This window comes from Mytilus galloprovincialis, chromosome 13 (assembly GCF_965363235.1).
Source record: "Mytilus galloprovincialis chromosome 13, xbMytGall1.hap1.1, whole genome shotgun sequence".
Taxonomy (NCBI): domain Eukaryota; kingdom Metazoa; phylum Mollusca; class Bivalvia; order Mytilida; family Mytilidae; genus Mytilus; species Mytilus galloprovincialis.
This window is the reverse complement of record NC_134850.1, coordinates 15,635,631-15,657,819: the sequence shown is the minus strand read 5'-3', so window position 1 is coordinate 15,657,819 and position 22,189 is coordinate 15,635,631. Positions and strand designations below refer to the sequence as shown.

Here is a 22,189-nt window from a genome sequence, read left to right as displayed (position 1 = left end):
TTTCTTTGTTCAGTTAGGTAAAGATGGAAGGTTATTATGACTGAGGAAGAATATCAGATATGATTTTTGACACACTTTTGTCATAATGGCCAAATCAATAATTTTGTTTCTGTTCTAAATTTGGAGCCAGTAAGCATTTGCTCATATATACTCCTACAAAAATGTGTATGACATCTGCTTGAATGATAAGTTTATTTAGTCGATCAAATAATCAGTTTATGGGCACAAACTAAGGGAATAATTCCTTTGCTATAATAAAGACTACTTTTTTTTAAATATGGCAAAACTCAAGAGAAACTTGGTTTTTAAAGAAACAGAACAGGACGCGAAAATAAGAACAAAATTAACAAGACGAACAAACATAGAAAACTAGAAACTGTGCAATAAAACAAAACAAAATTGCGGAGTTTAACTAAGGGGCTCGAGTGAACACTCGCATCTTGCTCCTCGTGTGGCACCCGTCATGGGTCATGAGTCATTAGTTTAGAACTATAATCCGGATATATTTTAAAGATGTTTGTACACAGAAATAATTAGTCTTTGATTCATTACTTTCGTGTCAGTCATAACAAACTGTGTATTTCAAAATTTATTTATAACAAAATAAATATCGTTCACAATATGAGATTTTTTAATAAATTCCTCCAAAAAGGTCCTGGTTAGAGAGCTGATTGGCTTTTATTTTTTTCGTTCAGCATAAAGTGACCTCGAGGTGCCTCAGAAAAATCTCCTCTATCATAAACTGTCACTCCTTGTACAATAGTCGATTGCACGACGCCTTTTAGTTCTTTGCCCATATATGGCGTTATCTGAAAATTAATTTTGGACTATGTCAGTTTTGTAATTTAATTTTCTTTTGAATAATTTTAACTTCATGTAGGAATTCTTTGATGTTGTGACTCTTAAATATTTATGCGTTTGCCTTCCAAAGCTCTGGTTAAATAATAAGACTAATGTTTGCCTTCACTTATCAAACAATTGAACTAGCCATTGTTGTGCAGCCTCTGAAAACGCATATTTTCAATCTGATGTCAGTTCAAACCAACATATGAGATTTTAAAATCTGTATTTTTAGTTGTGTGTGTGTGTATGTGTGTGTGTTGTTGTTCAATTGAAGGTTCAAATAGTGAAAACGCGCTCTGAATATTAAAATTTAACTGTCTCGATTGGAAAAATATCGTTACACATTTGTTGCAGTTATGGAATCTATATTGCTTCTTCATAAATGTTTTTTCTCTAATAATATAATACCTTATTCTTGAAATGAATATTCTTCTCAGTCACCTGTAAAAAACAAATAGAAAGAAATAATGAATCAGCTGTCCAGTGATTTAGGAAAAATTACATTGTCTAAATTTCATCATTGAATGAAAATTGAAGAATTTCCTCCTAACATCAAGACTTTAAAAAGGATATATTGAAAAAGAAAAACTATATTCCAAAAGACAGACTATATTCCAAATATTTAAACCATTGTTCAGCAAGTAACATTCAAATTTACCTTAAACGTTGAATCAGGATCCCAAACAACGAAATCAGCATCATATCCCTCCTTTATGGCCCCTTTCCTGTGTCCTAGATTAGCCATTTCTGCCGTTTTTCTGCATAGTAACTGCACTAAGTCTACTAGGGTCATGTCATGTCGAAGGCAGTTTGTCCAAAATAAAGATAGACCTGGAACAGATAGTGTAACAGTAAACCACAATTTTACCATTCAAAAGTATAATTTTTTTGACACTAATACAAATAAGCATGTCTGGATGGTATCCAAATTCTTTGGTCGGGTTGTTGTTTTTTAGCACATTTTCTCAATTTTATTAGTTGGTATTTTAGCTTAAATATGAATTAACATTTCAAAAAACCATGTCATTATTCCTTGAAACTTGTCTCAGATAAAAATGTTAGTACCAGTGGCATAGCAGTAGACACAAAAGAGAGGGAGAGCTTCTGAAAGACACAAGCAAAGAAAAAACACTTTTGTATCATCTAATGGTCTAGATTAAATCAGTGTCTTCAATCTTTGAAGCTTTTTATTTTCAAAAATGAACAAAGTTTTGCCCCCAAACATTTTTTTTAAATTTGAGATCATCCCCCCTTTCCCCTGCGCTTCTTAGTCATACATAGTTTATATACTTTAAATGCATATAAAACTGATCATAAAATTAGTCTTGTCTGCTTCAGACGAAAAAAGTATGACTGTCGTCTGTATAGTATCTATCAAATATATTATACTCTTTTCTAAGATTTTCATGTGCGTAAAGTTGATTAATTCATAAAGTTGATGACAAAATCAAAGATTGAACAGACAAATTACCGGTCCCGTATCTATAAATAGATTTTATTAGCGCAGAGCAATTGCTATTAAGGACAGAATGTATTCACTTTTGTTTCTGTTTTTATCACTGCTAATTGAACCGAATTAACTCTTCACTTAGCTAAAATTGAGAATTGAAATGAGGAATGTTTCGAAGAGACAACAACCCGACCATATAGCAGACAACAGTCGAAGGCCGCCAATGGGTCTTTAATGCAGCGAGAAAATCCCGCACCCGGAGGCGTCCTTCAGCAGGCCCCCCAACAAATATGCTAACCCATAAAGTCCATTGAATGGACAGTTTTCCTCCATGCGAAAAATAGAAGGTATTTAAGAAGGTTTTTTCAATTAACTCATTGTTTACCTTAAGTATACAATGGGTTACAGATTCACTTCCAAAAGCAAGTACGAATAAACTTAAGGTTCTGAATTTTTTAACCAAATTATAGACAAATAAATTTCAAAAATGTCTAAAAAGCAGACATAAATTCCTGAGTGTCTGTAATCCTTGGTTTACCTGCAAACACAAGCTGTGGCAAAATTCCATCAAATGCTTCCATTTCTTTGTATTTACTATGACTGGCTATCACTACGGCAGATGCAATTGTATTTGTGTTTAAATGATATTAAAATTTGTCCCGGATTCGATTGTTTCATTTAACATCAGATTTTGATCTCTATTGTCTATAGCATCTGCAATTTCGATAGCCTGTAAAATGATAACTTTCTGTTGGAACATACCTAATTGAACAGACGCAATGCCACCCCAGGCACACAGGAAGTCACCTGTGTCTAAGACTTTCAGATCAGCAGTACACGGAGAGTGGTCTGACACAACCATATCAATGTGTCCATCCTTTAATGCCTCCCATAATAAATCCTGAAAAACAAAATACAATATCTTTAAAATTAATATGTATCTCACATTATTGATGGATTGTGTTTAACGTCACATTTTAACACGTCGACCAAGGTTTATTGGAAGGGGTAGACGGAGTGCTCTAAAGAACCACCGACCTTCGACAAGAAAAAGGTAATACTAGTCAATTAGTGTTGACAGACTAGTGATTGAAACTACGTAGACTACTTGATATTTTTATTCTTGGGAGAGGGTTGGAAATTAATATTTGGTCTTGGATTGAAACAAACGTGCCTGGATTTAACTAGAGAAAACATCAACAACCGTGCCTTAAGAACATTCTATCCAGAACAATGCAGTAACTAGTCTTGTACAAGAACGAAAATAAATAATCTGTACAAGCACAATACTGAAATGTATACTTCAATCGCAAACCCTCTGCCCTTGGGGTAGCTAATAACATTTTTTCATAAGCTTCAGATGTCTACATCTAGTATCTGTCGTCTATTGATAAAAAGAGCTTACCTGGTTGCTCTTGCCCCTGATTGGTGGGCAACATTTATACTGTGTAGCGCCATCTGGTATCGTTTCTGCCTCTAGTGATAAATAATGGTGACAAGTCTCCACTGTGAGAGGAGCACCTGCTTTCCTAGCTTCAATAATTATTGGAAGGGCTTTGGCTGTGGATAAGTGCACGATATGACATCTTACTCTGTAATGAAAAGAGCATGACGATAACAAAAATGTGAATACAAAATTATGAGTTGAAGAATGCAAGGGGAACACAGTCCACATTAACCTACACAACTCACTATAACCGTGAGAGAGCCGTGGTGTAGTGGTTAGTGCATCGAACTACTAACACAAAGGGATAAAGATAAAAAAAAAAAAGTGCATCGAACTACTATCACAAAGGTTCCTTGTTCGATTCCCGATCCGGGATGAAAATTTCAGGGACTGAATTTTCGGCTCTCCCTTGACACCATTTGCGAGTATGGTCTTGAGAAGACGATGATAGTCCGTCGGAAGGGGACGATAAATGGCTGGCCCGTGTTTAGAGAGAGCCATATCTCTTGCACGTAAAATACTGTAGATTTCGAAAAAGAGCAGGCTAATGCCGCTACAAGGCAGTACTCGCACCCAAAAAGTGGAAAGGGATTAATATAAGTTGCAAAACTTGTTCCCCAATCCACTATAAATAAATATGTTTAAACTAAACATACTTTAGATTGGGGAATACAAACACACTAATCAAAGAGCTGAAAGCTCTGAAGAAAAATGACGCCACTGTCTCAAATATTGGGATAGTTTTTATGCAAGTCTTGATTTTCACATATTTAGTTTAACAATGCAACATGTCTCGTAAGCATATAATTGATATTCGTATATGTGTGTGTGTGTGTAAAGTGAAGGTGACAACTGGCTGTTTTTTTAAGACAAATGAATAGGTCAAGACTACCTGAATTGTACAAATAAATACCGTAGAAAGGCTTGTATATTTCTCACTGGTACATAGGCTGAATCCGGGTCCGTTCGCGCCCACTCATGTTCGCCCCTTTCACTTTCACACCCTACATGTTTGCACCCAATCTTAATTGGTTTTGTGTTTAATAACTCTGTAAGCAAGTGTTTTCTTATAAGTATAATTGTTGTCCTTGTCTCAAAATAAAGTGAGACAGCATTTTTTTTTGTGTTGAATAAATCTTAATCATGTTTTAGATAGCGTATTGTTAAAAATTATAATAATCCTTTCTAAATAAAGTGGTATTTTGTCAACGTTTTATTTTGTGTTGAATAACTCTTAATCATGTTTTGTTAGTGTATTGCTATAACTTTGTTTCATTGACTTCTTTCAAAATGAAGTGAGATTCTGACTATGTTTTTTTCCGGCAATGGACATTTGAGCGCATTGACAGGACATTTGAGCGAAAAAAAAAGGACGTTTGAGCGCCAAAGTATAGGACATTTGAGCGCCTAAATTTTAGGACATTTGAGCGAAAATAAGAATAAGCGTAGGACATTTGAGCGAAAACAAGTCTTGGATAGAGAATTGTCTTATTGGCAATCATACCACATTTTCTTACGAATATAGTTCATTAAATGAGGAGTTTACCAACAAAAAGATTAAAACATATTTTAATTGTAAAAAACAAAGCACTAAAAACAAAGCACAGTCATAAAACAGGAGTTTACCAACAAAAAGATTAAAACATCTTTTAATTGTAAACAAAGCACTAAAAACAAAGCACTGTCATAAAACATAAAACTCGGCAACGGCATTATTTACAAGTCTGTTCGGGCTTGGAACTTATATCCCAGGCTTCTGACATAAAAATCCCTCGTAATTTCCTGCTGGCAGTATTTCGAATGCAAATCCCGGAGATTCTGTTCCTTCTCTTGAACAGAATTGATTGGTAAATAGAGATCAACTTAGGATTTCACTTACATAAACCAGCCAGAACCGGTCGAATTACTCGGGTGTGAAATAAAATAAAAAATATTTATAACTAAATCTTACTTTTTTTTCTTACTTTTAAAAAAAAATCTTAATTCGTGTAAAATTATCAGGGAAAATTTCGCTCAAATGTCCTGTCTGAAAACTCAGGTAAGGTTAATATCCCGGCGCTCAAATGTCCTATGAAGTCGGCGCTCAAATGACCCTATGTGCTTTTTTCTTTTTCGCTCAAATGTCCTATGCCCGTTTTTTTCTGTGTGTTGAATAGATTTTATCATGTTTTGGTTATAATAGTGGATTGCTATATTTTGGTTCCTATATTTTATTGTTTCGTTGTTTCAGATCAAAGGGACCAAGCTGTTAAAAACAATTATCTTTTGTGTTTTTCCTTAAAAATCTTCAATGTTTTACTCATACCAAGCTATAAATACATTCAGTATTTACACCAAAGCAATTTAAAACAACAATCATGATTTTTCAATTATTCAACTTGAATTTGAATTAAAATTGGGCGCGAATGAGTAGAGTGCAAACGGACCTTGGGTGCGAACGTGCGAGGTGCGAACGTGTAGGGTGCGAAAGTGTATTGGGCGCGAACAGACCTGATACCACATAGTCTGAACCCCCTTCTCCCACAAAATATTAAGTAAATAATCTTTTTGTTACTGTTATCAAAGGTCTAATGAAACTCAGGTAATTTCAAACATTTGTCAAAGAATTCTAGTCAAACCGGCACCTGGACAAATCAGCACCTGGTTAAATCGACACCTGATTTAGTCAATTCGTCACCCATGTTAAATATAAATTTTAACAGTATTTTAAGCAAAAAGAGTAAAAAATAAGTAAGGGGTTGCCAGAATTTTTTTCAGTATTTAAGCAAAAAGAGTTAAATACTAACTTTCACATTTTTGGGTGTTCATGTACATTTTGTATATATTTATTTTTCTCAACTTAATGACTTTTTTGGTGTATTTTTAATGATATATATATGAGTAGTCAAAATAATTATTACGTCTGGCAAGGCTTTTTTAATTTTATTCTGGGACACCTTTCTATGACCGCAAGGCTATGTTAATTTTTTTCTGGGACGCCTTCCTACGAACTTCATAGGAAGACATCACAGAAAAAAAATAAAATAGCCTTGCCAAACGTCATAATTATTTGGACTAATACATGAGATATTGGATATGTTTATGCATTATTTAAACCAGTTGAGCATTTTACAGGATTGTTTGTTTAATGCTTTTTAAACTTTACTGAAAAAAACACCTTAAATTTGCTTATTATTTGGCATGAAAGTTTGATTTATTGAAAGGGACTCATAGTTTTCCATTTTATTTTAATAATTGTCTAATTGTTAAAACAACAGCTTGGGTAAGGGCTTCGTTGTTTACCTTTGAACACAACAACATATTCACTATGTACTTGGTAACAGTTATTAATTAATTGAATAGAAAATATTATAACAAATATTATTGGATGCCGAATTGACGTCAAATAGGTGCCGATTTGACTAGATGCCAATTTAACCAGGTGCCGACATGACTTGTACGTTTCAATTCCTCTGCGATCGTTTGCGGTATTTTCTTGAGAAAAACCTATTTTCCATCATCAAAGAGAAGAAGAAACTGCTTGAAAATGATTCTGGAACGCTTCATGATTGTTAAAATAAGTTAAATTCACTCAAAAAACAATTTTAAAACTTGCGATGTTTAAACAGGAAGTTTCAAAAGCACGTGTAAAAGAAGAAATTAACCGGTGAAAGTGGAAATCCGTACATAACAGATATCACTATAGTACGACTTTGAAAGCAAAACAGTTCCATCCTTTTGTAAAACAGTCTTTAATATACCTATCACATTAATGTTTGAAGGGTCTTAAGCTTATTCAAACCATAAAAGTCGGTATGAAACACCAAAACGGAATGAACAATAACCGATTACGTTTTGTAGTTTACAAATTCTAAACTGGTTCCCGTCAAACTACAACACTTTGTTTGAGTGTAGTGGAATACAAGCAGAAACCAGTTAGTTTGTAAACTGGTTCCTGGCTGATTACTACACAATGACCTCTCATGCATAATGATAACACAAGGAAATTCCAGTTTGTATAGAAAATAGTAAATACGAAACCAAGCGCGGTAGGCAGAGAAATGTAATGAAGTTCAGGTCGCCAGTTATGGAACAATGACTGCGTCATTTTCCAAAAACGGGAGTGAACTCATGTGTTCTGGTAGTTAACAGCCGGGCATTTGGCTACATAATTCTGGAATGGGACATGCAAATAAAAAAATGTGGTCTTAATTGGGTAAATAGCCATTTATAAACAGAAATTGTATAAAGGAACTGGTGTAAAGACCATCCATGCCAAAAGTTCTCTTTTGATTATAAATCAAGTAACTGTTTGAGCTTAGCACCTGTCATACATGAATAAATTAATAACATTTAATAAAATAATATCAATAAAATAATAAATCTCTCTCTTTTCTTCCAAAAATAACATTTAGTATTAGTTCTAATCGACTTACCTATATTTTAAGCATAATTCACACACAAGTTTGATGGCTTCAAGTTCCATTTGGTCGGGTCGGGATTCTAAAAAGGTCTCGTATTTTCTAGGTTCTGGAAAAAAAATACAGATGCATAAAAGAGTGCAAATACCCGGTAACGTCCGCCCTTTTTTTTTTTTAAGATGTATGTTATTTGTATCCATCTAATGAGTAAAGCCTTTTTCAACTGATTTTTATAAAGTGGATATCAGTACTGCTAAAGTTACATCCGGCGTACCACAGGGAACAGTTTTAGGACCATTGCTGTTCCGCCTATACATAAATGACATAGGGAACAACATAACATCAAATATTCGCCTGTTCGCAGATGATAGCTTACTTTACCTAGCAATATCAACAAAAGACGATTGCAAACATCTACAAGAAGATCTTGACAAAATGGTAAAGTGGACCAAAACTTGGCAAATGTTTTTCAATCCGTCAAAATGTTATGTCCTTACAATAACCAAAAAGAGACAAGCCGTCAACTACAACTACAACTACAACATCAATGGACATATCCTAGAATCAGTATCATCAACCCCATACCTAGGAGCTGAACTTACCAACACAATGTTATGGGACAAGTTAATAAAGTTGTCACTAAAGGAAACAGAGCACTAGGCTTTATACGAAGAAATGTTGGATCCTGTCCAGAGGAAGTCAAGAAACAAGCATATCTTGCCCTTGTCCAACCTCACCTTGAATACGCTTGCAGCGCATGGGACCCTCACCTACAAAAACATATATACCAGATTGAGATGGTCCAGCGCCGTGCAGCACGCTTAATCAAAAGCAACTACTCAATAGTCTGGAACAGTTACAACTCTTCTAGAAAAATTGAACCCGACACCTTTAGAAACCAAAAGAAAAATAGCACGCATAACACTCTTTCATAAAGCCATCAATGAACAGGTTGCTATTCCAATTCCATCGCACATTTTAAAAACCAAGAAGACTCCATCAGCCGATTACTAAAAGATATGTACAAATCAGGCCAAACAAAGATATTTACAAGTACTGCATTTTTTTCCTCGGACCATCAGAGACTGGAATAAACTACCAGACGAGCTATTAGAGATTGAGAGCAGTGAGGAATTCAAGACCAAACTCACCAAGCTCCTCTGTAGTGGCTAACCAACACAAATAAAAGATAGATGATGTTTTTAACCAGCACCTGTACATAAATTATGAGCACAATTTGGAACTATTTTTATTAAATGTTATTTACAAATTTTTTGTCATGTTGGAAGACGTCAAAGTAAAATTTTATACTTGAGTGATGGGTCAAAGTACCCTTTTCGAGTGACGACTTTGCTATGTCGTAGATGTAGATGTAGATGTATCACTTCTAACCTCTCATCAGAACTGTCAGAATAAGCTGTCATAGAACTGTTCTAAACTGCCATAGAACTACTCTAGATCTGTTCTGAGTAGAACTGTCAGAATCTGTTCTAGGTAGAACTGACCAAATCAGCAGTAGGTAGAACTCTCAGGATCAGTTCTAGGGTAGAACTGTCTAAAACTGTTCTAGGTAGAACTGTCCAAATCAATTATAGTCGTAGAACTGTCAACAGAACTGACCAAATCAGTTCTTACCGTAGAACTGTCAGCAGAACTAACTAACTCAGTTCTAATCGTAGGACTGTCATTATAACCGTCTAAACCTGTTCTAGCCGTAGAACTGACCAAACCTGTCATGATTGTAGAACAGTTCTAAATGGCGTCACTGCAGTAAGGACATCTCACTGGTCACCATTCAGTGTTACTATTATCGTTTTTAATACATATTATATTCTTTTGACTTATTCTTATTTAAGACAAAGAGTTCTTAAAACTGTTCTATGGATAGAAATGACTAAACCAATTCTAGCCGTAGAGCTTACCAAATAAGTTCTAATTGTATAACTGTTCTATTCGTAGAACTGTTTTAGGCGTAGAACTGTTCTTGTCGTAGAACTGTCTAAAACTGTTCTATGGTAGAACTTTCACGATCAGTTCTAGGTAGAAATGTCTAAATCAGTTCTAGGTAGAAATGTCTAAATCAGTTCTAGGTAGAAATGTCTAAATCAGTTCTAGGTAGAACTGACCAAATCAGTTCTAGGTTAGAACTGTTCTAGCTAGTACTATCTAAATGATGTCAGGATAGCAGTTCTACATACTGTCCTACAACAGTTCTGACAGATTTGATGAGAGGTTAGAAGTGATCTCAACTGTAGTTCGTTCTTATGTTATACTGTGACACCTATGTCCCATGTTAGGTGGAGGGTTGTGATCCCGCTAACATGTTTAGCCCCGCCATATTCTGTATGACGGTACCTGTCCCCAGTCAGGAGCCTGTAATTAAGTGGTTGTCGGTTGTTGATGTGTTGCTTACTATATAGTATTTGTTTTCGTTCATTTTTTGTGCATTAATTATACCGTTCACTTTTTCGTTTAAATTGTTTTATATTTGTCATTTCGGGGCTTTGTATAGCTGACTATGCGGTCGTATGGGCTTTGTTCATTGTTGAAGGCCGTACGGTGACCTATAGTTGTTAATTTCTGTGTCATTTGTTCTCTTGTGGAGAGTTGTCTTATTGGCAATCATACCACATCTTTTTTTTATATAAAACAATTTCAAATTAAAAGATATACATATTGAATATTTAAAAAACAAATGCCTGTGTAGCTAACTCAATGGATTATCTGTTCTTTTTATCCATTTATAGTGGTTCTTTGTATTACAGGGGGTTTGTAAAATGAACTCGTGTAACCCCACCCTTCCCCAGTTAATGATAAATCTATCTTAACACGTGCAAAATATGATAAATTATCATGTAAATTATCATTTCTGTTTCGTTGTTATTTAAATAACAATAATAAAGATATGCCTGCCTGTAAGACAAGCATTCTAGTATGATAAACAGGCAAATGAAACAATGAAAACTTTACCTTTTTCTATGTAGGTGCTTGAGCCACATCCACAGTCAACCTCCGCATGGAACTGTTCAATACAAAATATGCTAACATTTAATTCATCCTAAAAAACATGTATATGCTATATCCTCACGCAACATCACCATGCAAAGGGTGACTATACTAAGGGAATAGAAATATGGTCTGCATCCGATCGGCGGTAAAACCCTTGTGTAAAAGTGGGGCGTCCGTTCGGCTGTGTGGGATGTACAAGTACGCACACACGTTTGGTTAAAATGAGGACGTTCTATAGCACATTGCGAACCCTTGCAAAAACTCTTCAAGAGGTCAATATTTGATTTATTGCAAGGCAACATCCCTCACGGCCTGTATTACAGGACCTTCTATATTGTGTTGGTTTTCGTCCTAAACATGTATAGAATATAGTTTTTGCTGGACGTTTTGCAACCAACAAACAATCAAATAATCCTGTTAGAACAATGACAAAAAAACACAAATTTGGACTCAGTCACACATGGCATCAACTAGGTACAACCAACTAATTGTTCAATAGAACACAAGCAAAAGTCTCAAATAACAAACATTGTAAGGTTAGATATATGTAATCTGACGTGCTACAGGATTTAACTTGGGTTAATGTTACACTAATTTAAGCACATAAGTCCTCATGCTATTTCTTGCTGTGTATTTTTTTTAAATGCATACGTGGTCCATTACAACAGGGGCGACACCAGGGATGACTCCGGGGGTTCGTGGGGGTCGATTGTGGTAATAAAACGACCGACAGTAAAGAGGCTCAATTACTTGTGACCATTTTATGCAAAACAACACTTGTTTTCCAGCCGAAAAGGGGCGTACGCTCTAATCCTTCAGTGGACATTATTAATGTACTGTAACATACCAAAACGACTGCAGATGTTCCCTGGAGAATTGGAAATGCTTGTTCTAAATCAGATCTATCAACATGGGGAAATTCGTCCACACCACTGTGTATCAGAAAACATTTAAATCCCATCACACCAGCATTCAGCATTGGTACTAACTCATTCTGAAAAAGTGAGTAAAGTTCTATTTAACAAATGTTCAATTGATTCATGTTTACACAACTATGTATATTAGAAAACATTTATACCCAACTATATATGTTACCAGCATTCTGCATTTGTACTTAAAATCTCACTTGGCTTATAATTTTGTGTGACAGACGTGTGTTTCATCCACAAAAATCGATTGAATCAAATCAAAAAGTTAAAATACCCAAAAAGTACAAAGTTGTAGAGCACTGAGTGACAAAAAATCAGAAAATTAATTGTACAGTTGGATTAATATATTAGGATAGAAGAGCAGTATTTTCTGTAAAACTTCAATTCAAATAGATTAGTAACCTTTTTTTAAGATATATTAAAGTTTCATTAAAGCCAGGCGCGTAGCTACGTTTACGTCAAAACGCCCGGGCGTACACTTTCCTTTTGATAAAAAAAAAAAAAAAAAAAATTTAATCTAACTAAATAACTTGCAGTTTCGACTGTAAGTAACGAAATTTCGAAATTTATGTAGACGAAATCCTGGTACCTTTGATAACTATTTCCATTTTTTTAATCAAATGGTATCATATTATATTTTGGGTCATTTTCTGTCAAAGTCTGAAATATGTGAATTCTAATCGCTTTGCTTATCTTTATAGCAATTGATTATCAACTTAAATTCGATATGTGGTTTGCATTTTTTCGAGCCTTTGACATTTGTGTCGCAAAAGCGAGACCGATATAGCGATTCAAAAACGTCGGCTTCGTCAATAAAAAGGTTAAGTATGGGGTAAAAAAAAATATATCAATAACTTTCTCAACCCTTCATGCAATTTTATGGAAGCTGAAACCGAAAATGTTTCCAGACCATATGAGTATCCAGAGCATAATGATGAAATATTGTGTATTTACCCCGTATTTCACGAATGATAGGAATTTCTTTTAGTAGTTAATAATTGGATACAGTGTGGGGTTAGTTTTAACACATCCTTTGTCAAACTTTTATTGAATTTCATGAAAGTTTGGACAGAAGCTTTTTTTTTATTATTGTCTAAAGCAAAATTTTGAAAGTATTTTTTTTCTTTCATTTCTTAGTATTATATTGACAGATAGACTTATTATTCCGCAATTAACAGATCGTCTCGATTTCTTATTACATGATAAATTTATAAATCTTCATAGATTGTCATAGATTGTCATAAAACTTGACCAATTCACGAAAAAATATCGATAGCATTTTTTTTTAATCCTCTGAATGACTGATGAAGGCCGGATCCAGCTTTGTCGTAAAGCAATCCCAGGCGTGGACCAGGGTTTCACAGACCCCTAAACGAATTCTAATAGTGCACCTTAACAATTCTGAACAGTTAGTATACATTTTTATTTTCATTAAATAACACATTTGCACATGAAAAGGTATTTTTGTCGATTGATTGCTTTACGCCACGGTAACTTTAATTTGATAACATTGAAAATGAACATATTTTAAAGTAACTGCTTTTGACATTTTTTTTTAAACCAATGACCATAAGATTCCAAATTAACACAATGAATGAATTAAAACATAAACAAAGTTTTAGATTCTTAAGAATGTTGGTATTGCTGAGTTTTTAATGAAAGCAATGGTACCTCTTTCTCAATATCTCGCCACCCTAGAACCTACTTAACTACCAGCAGGTGCTATGAAATGGACCCGATTGCAACCCTCAGAATTTTTGGCCGACCTCCGGGCGTACACGTAAACATGACCTAGCTACGCCACTGTTGGCAGATATATGTTTTTTTATACATTACATTTGATTTTGATGAGTTCGAGTGACAAACATAGACATAAGAAGATGTGGTATGAGTGCCAATGAAACAACTCTCCATCCAAGTCAAAATTTATAAAAGTAAACCATTAAAGGTCAAAGTACGGTCTTCAACACGGAGCATTGTCTCACATCGAACGTATATTATTAAAAACCTATATTATTAACGTACACATACCTGATTTCCTGGAACAATACCGCCCCAGAAACCGACATCTACGTAACACTTCCCAGCAGCCTCGGATAATTTCGTTGTGAAGGCAGGTAATGTCACAGTTGAGGGAATAGAGTTTCTGCAAAATAGTTGTTAAATATATCGACCATTTAATTCAATTTTGTTCGCTTCTTTCATTTTGATCATATAAATTGAGGAGCAATTGAACAATACCTTATAATGTAAAAAAAAAAAAAATCCCTACCTACCTACCCTAACTTTTTTTCAGATGTAACTGGAACCACACATACTTTTTTATTTGGCCTTACGCGTTGGCATGTGAACTGTGTTTAACCCGGCCTGGGCCCTTCTTTTGAACAGGTAAACCTATGGACTAAGTATTATTTCACCATTGTCCCATGGTTATGAGGAGGATTTGGGTGCCTACTAACATGTTTAACCCGCCTCATTCTGTGTGTCTATGTCCCAAGTCAAAAGCCAGTTATTCAGTAGTTTCTGTTTGTTGCTGTGTTATATATTTGATTTTCGTTTATTATTTTGTACATAAATTAGGCCGTAATTTTTCTCGTTTGAATTGTTTTACGCTTGTCATTTCGGGGCCTTTTATAGCTTACTACATGTATGCAGTGTGGGTTTTGCTGATTGTTGAAGGCCGTTAAGTAACATATTATTATCAATGTTTGTGTCATTTGGTCTCTTTTGAAGATTGGTATCATTGGCAATCATAGCACATCTTCTTTTTTAATATAATTATCTATTGCGGTTAATGAGGCGAAATTTTAACCCTGTCGACTAAGTAGCAGAAACAGAGCCTCTTGCCTTTGTTAGTCTTTTATGATTTTTAAGTTTAGTTTCTTGTGTATATTTCGGAGTTTAGTATGACGTCCATTATAACTGAACTAGTATACATTTTTGTTTAGGGGCCAGCTGAACCACGCCTCCAGGTGCGGGAGTTTCTCTCTACATGGAAGACCCATTGGTGGGCTTCAGCTGTTGTCTTCTCTTTGGTCGGGTTCACGTTGTTGATGACACATTCCCGATTTCCATTCTCAATTTTATGAATATTGTTTACTTATATTTTCGTTGCTTTAAATTTATTGTTAATGAAAATCGATATACGTACAGCGGCATATCTACAATTGTGGTAACACCTCCTGCCGCTGCTGCCTTTGTGGCTGTCAAATAACCCTCCCACGCCGTCCTTCCTGGCTCATTCACGTGGACATGGCAGTCGACAACACCAGGCATTATCAACTGGTCACCGACATTGATGATCTACAAATGAAACCTTATTTGAAGTAACAGATGATGAAAAGTTTTTATTATTTACTGACCAGCAACACATATTACATGCATATTCTGGACACGAAGCGGAACATTATGAACATGGCATACACTAAATATTTTAAGGTGTTTTACGCAGATGCATTGAAAAGGGAATGTCATAGACATTTTGTTTTTGTTTACGAATGTTCAACCAAAACTTCATGTTCTCGTTATCTTTATCCAATTAGTGATTAGTAACACGTTCGGTAATACGTTAGAATACTACAACAACCCCAAAGAAGTTATATGGAGTATATGGCCCCATCTGTTTTTCATAGACACCAATATATGATAGTACATAAAGGTGTCTTACGATTTCATTTCTCTGCACAACTACTATTAAGAATTAAAAGTAAGTTATTCAAGATTTTTTTTAAACTAAATAATAACTATTACTAAAAAATGAAAGTTCATTTGGAATATTTTCATTATGAGGTAAAACGATCATCAAGCATTTGTCAAGGAAAAGTATACATTTATTTGTTATCATTTAAAACTATCATTTGAGTATGATTTAGGTAATAAACAGATGCACCATGAGCGCATGATACGCCAGTCACATTTTCGAAGAATAAAATTCAATTACTTCTCAATGTCACATTTGAAATTTATGAAAATCAAAGTTTCATGAGAATTGCTGAATGCATTTCGAGTTATTGTCCGAAAACTTGGAAAATCCCCCCTTTTTATGAATAAAACCCAATAACTCGGAAATGTTAAATATAAAATTTATGAAATTCTAAAGAAAGCCTAAATCAATATATATGAAAAATTCAGCAAAGTTCCATGAGAACTGTTGAAAGCATTTTTGAGTTATCCTCCGAAAACTGGAAAATTCCTTTTTTTTATAAATAAAACCATAGAACTTGGAAACGAAAAATCTAAAAATTTATAAAAATCGAAAGGGAGCTCATGTCCATAGATATAAGCAACTCATCAATATTTCTTGCAAGTTGGTGAAAGCATATTTGAGTTATTGTCCGAAAACTGGAACTCCCCGTTTTTTAATGAATTTAACCCCATAACTCAGAAAAGTAAAATTTAAAATTAATAAAATACGAATGAAACCTCACGTCAATAGATATAAATAATTCACCAAGGATTTATCCAAATTTGTTAAAGCATGTTCGAGTTCATGTCCGACATGTTATCGAAGGACAGACGGACAGACGGACAACGGTACACCATATTTACGTGGACGTAAACGAGCGTATAAAAACTAATAAAGTAGATATCAAACGTTCATGATCGACAGAATAAATGCAAGACAAGAACAAATAAATACCAGAGATAAACCTTTTTCCGCTTAACAGGTTCGTAACATTTAATAATACCTGGTCTTATTCAAGGACAATGTTAAATAGGACATTCTAAAATCAAATATTTATAAAACGATAAAAAAAAATATCATCCAAAATAATAAAATTCACATTAATAGAAACATAACCTAAATATTAAATACATTGTTGAGATCTAAACTGACACTACACACTTACAACAGTGAACTGTCAATATGAAATATGTGTTACATTTACAACACAAGCACATGCACACACATATATATTTATATAATATACCTCAGGCACGTCCGATTTCGATATTTTAGACCCATCTCCAGGTTGTATGCTAGTAACTTTTCCATCGTCCACAATTATGCAAGCAGGAATTATTTCATTTTCCAGAAAAACCCGTCTGCTTACAAACGCTTTTCTTGTTGACATTATTACTTTTTCAATCTGTGCAAACGTGTTAATCTATTTTTAGCTATCGATCGAATCACTGCAGGAATGATTATAGGAGAAATTTAAAGATCCGTTATAATACATTTTTAAACAGTAACAGGCCATCAAAATGTTTTCGGAATGGACACGGGATCGAATAACCATGAAATTAAAACAAAACAGCCAATTTTACTGATAACCATTCTCAGTCTATGGAAGAAGCGATTCGATAAAAACTTTTCTTATATCAACGAGCAATATTGTCTTATATCAACGAGTTGCATTGTGGGAAATTTCAGACGAATGTTAGCATTTGTACGAAAAAAGGCAAATTTCTCGGCATAAAGTAATGACTCTTTTCTTAAAACAGGGTGACATTTAACACGACATACGTCTGGTGTATAATTTCCATGAATTATTTTATGTAATAAAAAGCAAGATGTATTTAAACGAGAAAATTGAATTGTTGAATAAATGAAACATAAATGCACGATTTACCATCGTGGAATGCAATAGAGATGAATTCAATTGTTTGCTAAGCCAAAATCACCTATAAGTCAAAGATACTGCTATATTTTATTACATGTATATAAATGCGATATTTGTCTTATATCATAGTAGCGATGATTTTTTAATATCAAAAATGTATGAATGCGATACTTTTTTAATATATCTGCTATAGTTTTCTAATATAAAATGAATACGATGACACGTCACAATGCATGTCAAGAAAACTGCAAACATAATTCACAAACTTAGATCATGACCGGTTTAATGTTTTAGGATCAATATCACTAACATTTCGTAACTGAAACAAAATCAACGCTTACATAAACTTATCATTTCGAAAATGTTGCTTGACCCTAGTTGTCAGTTGAAAGTGTTAACAACACGTTCAGTCTATTGTTTTCAATCACATGGTTTAACCGACTAATTCTATTTGAAGTGATGATGCAATGGCGGAATTTAAATGCGGTTACAAATAGTCTACCGACCTATTAGATTATAATATACTGGTCACACTGCTATAGCCTATCCACCTTGAAGTTGGTAATATCGAAATAGACAAAAAATATCATTACTTAAAAGAAACATTCATTCAAACAATCCAATACAGGTCCAAATTACAATGAATATTTAAATGGAAAAATAAATACTAGTAATCCAAACAAATTAAAATGTACAAATGCTGATGTCCCGAACTTTGAAGATACCAACTGAGGTAGCCTCAGACTATAAATTGGACAACTTCAGATACAACGAAAATCAAAAATCTTGTTAAACAGAAAATGTATTTATTATTAACATAGTAAAAAAATATTGAGAAGGGAAACAGTTCTTTTTGGATATCAAAGTCTTTTCCCGTTGGTAAATCGATATCTCTATGAACATTATCAGCGCTAGCTCGCCGCGTGAACGCTCTTTTACATCGATGACCGTGAGGGCATTCCGATGTATTGTTGCCACAGAGATTTGACTTTCGTTTTTGACTAGTAATCGATCGTATAAATACGCGAACATTTCTTAGTGCAAAATAACAATCCGTATCGCTTGTTATAAATTCATTTCTTCAATGAGCATGATGAGTACTAACAAAAATTGTTAAGAACACAAATAAATAAGATGTAAATGTCTTTTGACGTTAGAAATGTGTATATATCTTTTCTATATTTATCAATTTAGATCGTTCAGTTGGAGGAAGTGGAAAGCAGTTATTTATGAGGGGACATTTTAAAGATTTATAGATATAAGAAGATGGTGTATGAGTTCAAATAAGACAACTTTCCATCAAAGTAATAATTTGTTTAAAGTAAACCATTATAGATCAAAGGAGGGCCTTAAACACGGAGCCTTGGCTTACAACGAACAGCACGCTATATAGGAACAAAAACATTACTAGTGTTAAACCATTCAAACAGGAAAACCAACGGTCTAATTTGTATAAAAAAAAGGAGATTCAAAAGTACAGGTCAGATTTTGTGGAATCAATCTGAACGAGGACAGTATGATTCATCTTTGTCACAAATTAGTTTCATTGTTATCAATAAAGAAAGTCTTCAATGCGTGCGTTGCGAGCATACCAGATATATATTGTTTCGGTGCGTTCATTATAAAATTTGCTAAATGTTATGTGAACAATCATTTTGATACTTAGCTATTTGATTACGACATTGTTTATTAAACCCTTATTAAGTCTTATCATTTTTTTTTTCGCCAACTTCTGAAATTTTTGTTTCACAATATGTCGCTCAGATATTTCTTGTATTGTATCATATAGTTTATGCGCTTTTAAATTTCACCCTGCTAAGCCGAACCATTTTCTTTGTAAGAGTTATCTCCCTATTCACTGTTTATCAAGTAAGTTCATCTCCTTTGTAACAAAAAAAGATATCGACAAAATTCTTTTAACAAATTGTTCGTTACATCCTCAGTAAATTTTGGCTTATTTGGATCAAAGCGATTCGATGAAATTTTATAGGAGTTGTCTACCTTTACAAAATAAATTTGTCGGTATGTTTTTTGAACTCATAAACAGTTAACCGTATAACCCTGGAATGTTTTTATTTGAAATCATCCTAACTTAGAAAATAAGGTCAAGGTCATAGGTCAAGGTCAAGTTCTCTATTGTGACTTTTGCTTGTTTTTGCATTTTCTCTGACACTTTGAAAGATACATATAAAAGAACAAGTGCAAAATGTCTGCTTTATTGTAATGAAGATATGCTACATTTAGTCTGATACAATTTAATGGCATCTTATAGGAGTTGGTGCCCCTGAAATGTCTTGATATGAGGTTATTTGATTATAACTTCAACCAAGTTCATTATAAAGGCATTTGACCTTGTACAAAAGGTTAGGTGACAAATTACCTTGAAAAATAACTACCGGAAGTGACCTTGAGAAAACCGGAAGTAGCCTTTTTTTGCAATTTTTTCATATAAAAGTACTCAGAATCCATATATTTTGTCATATAGATACATAAACTGATTACTGAAGACTAAAAATGACTTCCAACAAACCGGAAGTGGCAAATTATCTCCCATTCTACATACAAAAGTAAATAGAAACTATATATTTTTGGAATCAGTGTGAAAGAAGCTTTCATATGAGACCGGAAGTGACATTCATGTCACCGGAAGTAGCATATTATCTCCCTTATATCACTCAAAAAAATAATTAAACCATTATTAATCGCATCAGAATGAAGAAACTATCTTCTTATCAAAATTTCTTTGATGTTGAAAGACTTTCAATTGTTCTCTGAACAATTGGTTTATAATTTGATTAGCTTTGCTTCTAAAAACCAATTGAGAAATTGGTAAGATGTTACCAAAAACAATTTGAATTAATCAATGGTCTTAAAACTGCTTATTTACATACAATACTACTAAGAAGTAAAATCACAAAAATACTGAACTCTGAGGAAAATTCAAAACAGAAAGTCCCTTAACAAATGGTAAAATCAAATGATAAAACACACCAAACGAATGGATAACAACTGTCATATATATCTGACTCGGTACTGGCATTTTCAAATTTTGAAAATGGTGGATTGAACCTGGTTTTATAGCGCTTTACCTCTGACGTGTATGACAGTCTCATCAAATTCTGTCATATTTACAACAATGCGTGAACAAAACAGACATAATAGGTGAAAGTGTCAAAATATGGGTACAGCAGTCTAATATTTTAAATACTAATAAGTACTAAAATTGATATAACAAAAACACCGCTATGATATTTTAAAAGTATCTCATTGATATAAGAAATACTAGCATTTGTTTATTTATGTATATAAGAAAAACACAGCACTTCAAATTTACACGGACATAAACTTTAGCTTCTAACTAACTGCTGAGTGTATATTTAGACTCAATTGTTGTTTATATTTGAACAATAAGTTTTAAAGTTAGTATTTTCTTAATTTTTCGTTGCCGAAAACAACATTTTCCGCATGAAATGTCTGCATATTTACAATTGATATTAGACAATATCGCTATGTGATATAAGAAAAGTTTTCATCGATACGCTTCTTCCATAGACTGATTCTAACATTAAATAACAATACAGGTTGTATAGGAGTTCTTTTTTTGTTTGTTTTTTCGCTAACTATGTTCTTTATTTCCCATTTATTATTCTGTATTCTTTACATTTTAGCACCATATTACTCTCTATAATTTTACGGCCCATTTGCTCGATTTTTTATTTCTCATTTTCTGCATTGTCGGTGCATTGAGTTTCGGGTTTGTTGCATACGTTTACCTTTCGTAAACATACACAAGCAAAGTATTACGGATCACGTGAAAAATAAGTGAGATGAAAGAGCGATACTTGATTTTTTCGTGCGTTTCCATTTTTTAATTAAACTTTGTCAAATCAGTTAGTTAACTGGTTTGGTGTTTTTATTTTTGTCTTCTTTTAGACATAAATAAATAAAGGTAAAAGTAGAATACCAGTGTTCAAAAGTCATAAATCAATTGAGAGAAAACAAATCCGGGTTTATAGCTAAACCCGAGGGAAACACATCAACTATAAGAGGAAAACAAAAGAACAACAGGAACAATGAAATGAAAAAAACACATGCCAACATACATAGAAATGAACTATTTGATAACAACTGACATATTCCTATTTATTCGTGCTTTTTTTGCCTTTTCTTTCATACCTTTTTTTATAGTACTTTTCTGTTAAATTCTGTTGAATAAACATTAAATTTTTTAGAGGTTAGTTGCGCAATATTTCCCGAAAATTAAAAAAAAGGGAAAAATTGTTCCAAACGCAAAATATATCATGGGGGATCGATAGTTGTATGCTAAAAAAAAATATATATATAAATGTATATGTTTTAGGTCAAGGAATATATGTTTTATCATTTTAAGATGCAAATATTAACTTTTGTTCATAGAACAGCCTTCTATTGAAGTGTTTGCAGTTGCCCAAAAATCGGCAATCTGCAAATAGCGATCATTTTGTAATTCTATGTTAAAATAGCACATCGCTATTTGTCAATATCAGGGAGGAGAATGATTTTCCATA

At 33.6% G+C, this 22,189-nt stretch overlaps 1 protein-coding gene across 1 annotated transcript; it reads right to left on the bottom strand.

The window, feature by feature from the left end:
* Positions 1-576: 576 nt before the first annotated feature.
* On the bottom strand, positions 577-17,163 carry LOC143057889 (allantoinase, mitochondrial-like). Its single transcript, XM_076231347.1, has 11 exons — positions 17,010-17,163; positions 15,230-15,381; positions 14,110-14,224; positions 11,997-12,143; positions 11,111-11,162; positions 8,156-8,249; positions 3,699-3,885; positions 3,056-3,194; positions 1,502-1,674; positions 1,252-1,284; positions 577-809 (listed from the first exon to the last, which is right to left on the bottom strand). The coding sequence occupies exons 1-11, from the start codon at positions 17,151-17,153 to the stop codon at positions 660-662; spliced, it is 1,386 nt and encodes a 461-aa protein (XP_076087462.1). The 5' UTR covers positions 17,154-17,163; the 3' UTR covers positions 577-659.
* Positions 17,164-22,189: the final 5,026 nt, after the last annotated feature.

Coding starts and splice junctions, on each gene's coding strand:
- LOC143057889 (XM_076231347.1), bottom strand. CDS start 17,153: ATGTCAACAAGAAAAGCGTTTGTAAGCAGACGGGTTTTTCTGGAAAAT. Junction 12,144..14,109: donor GTATTGTTCCAGGAAATCAG/GTATGTGTACGT, acceptor TCACTTTTTCAG/AATGAGTTAGTACCAATGCT. Junction 810..1,251: donor ATATTCATTTCAAGAATAAG/GTATTATATTAT, acceptor ATTAATTTTCAG/ATAACGCCATATATGGGCAA.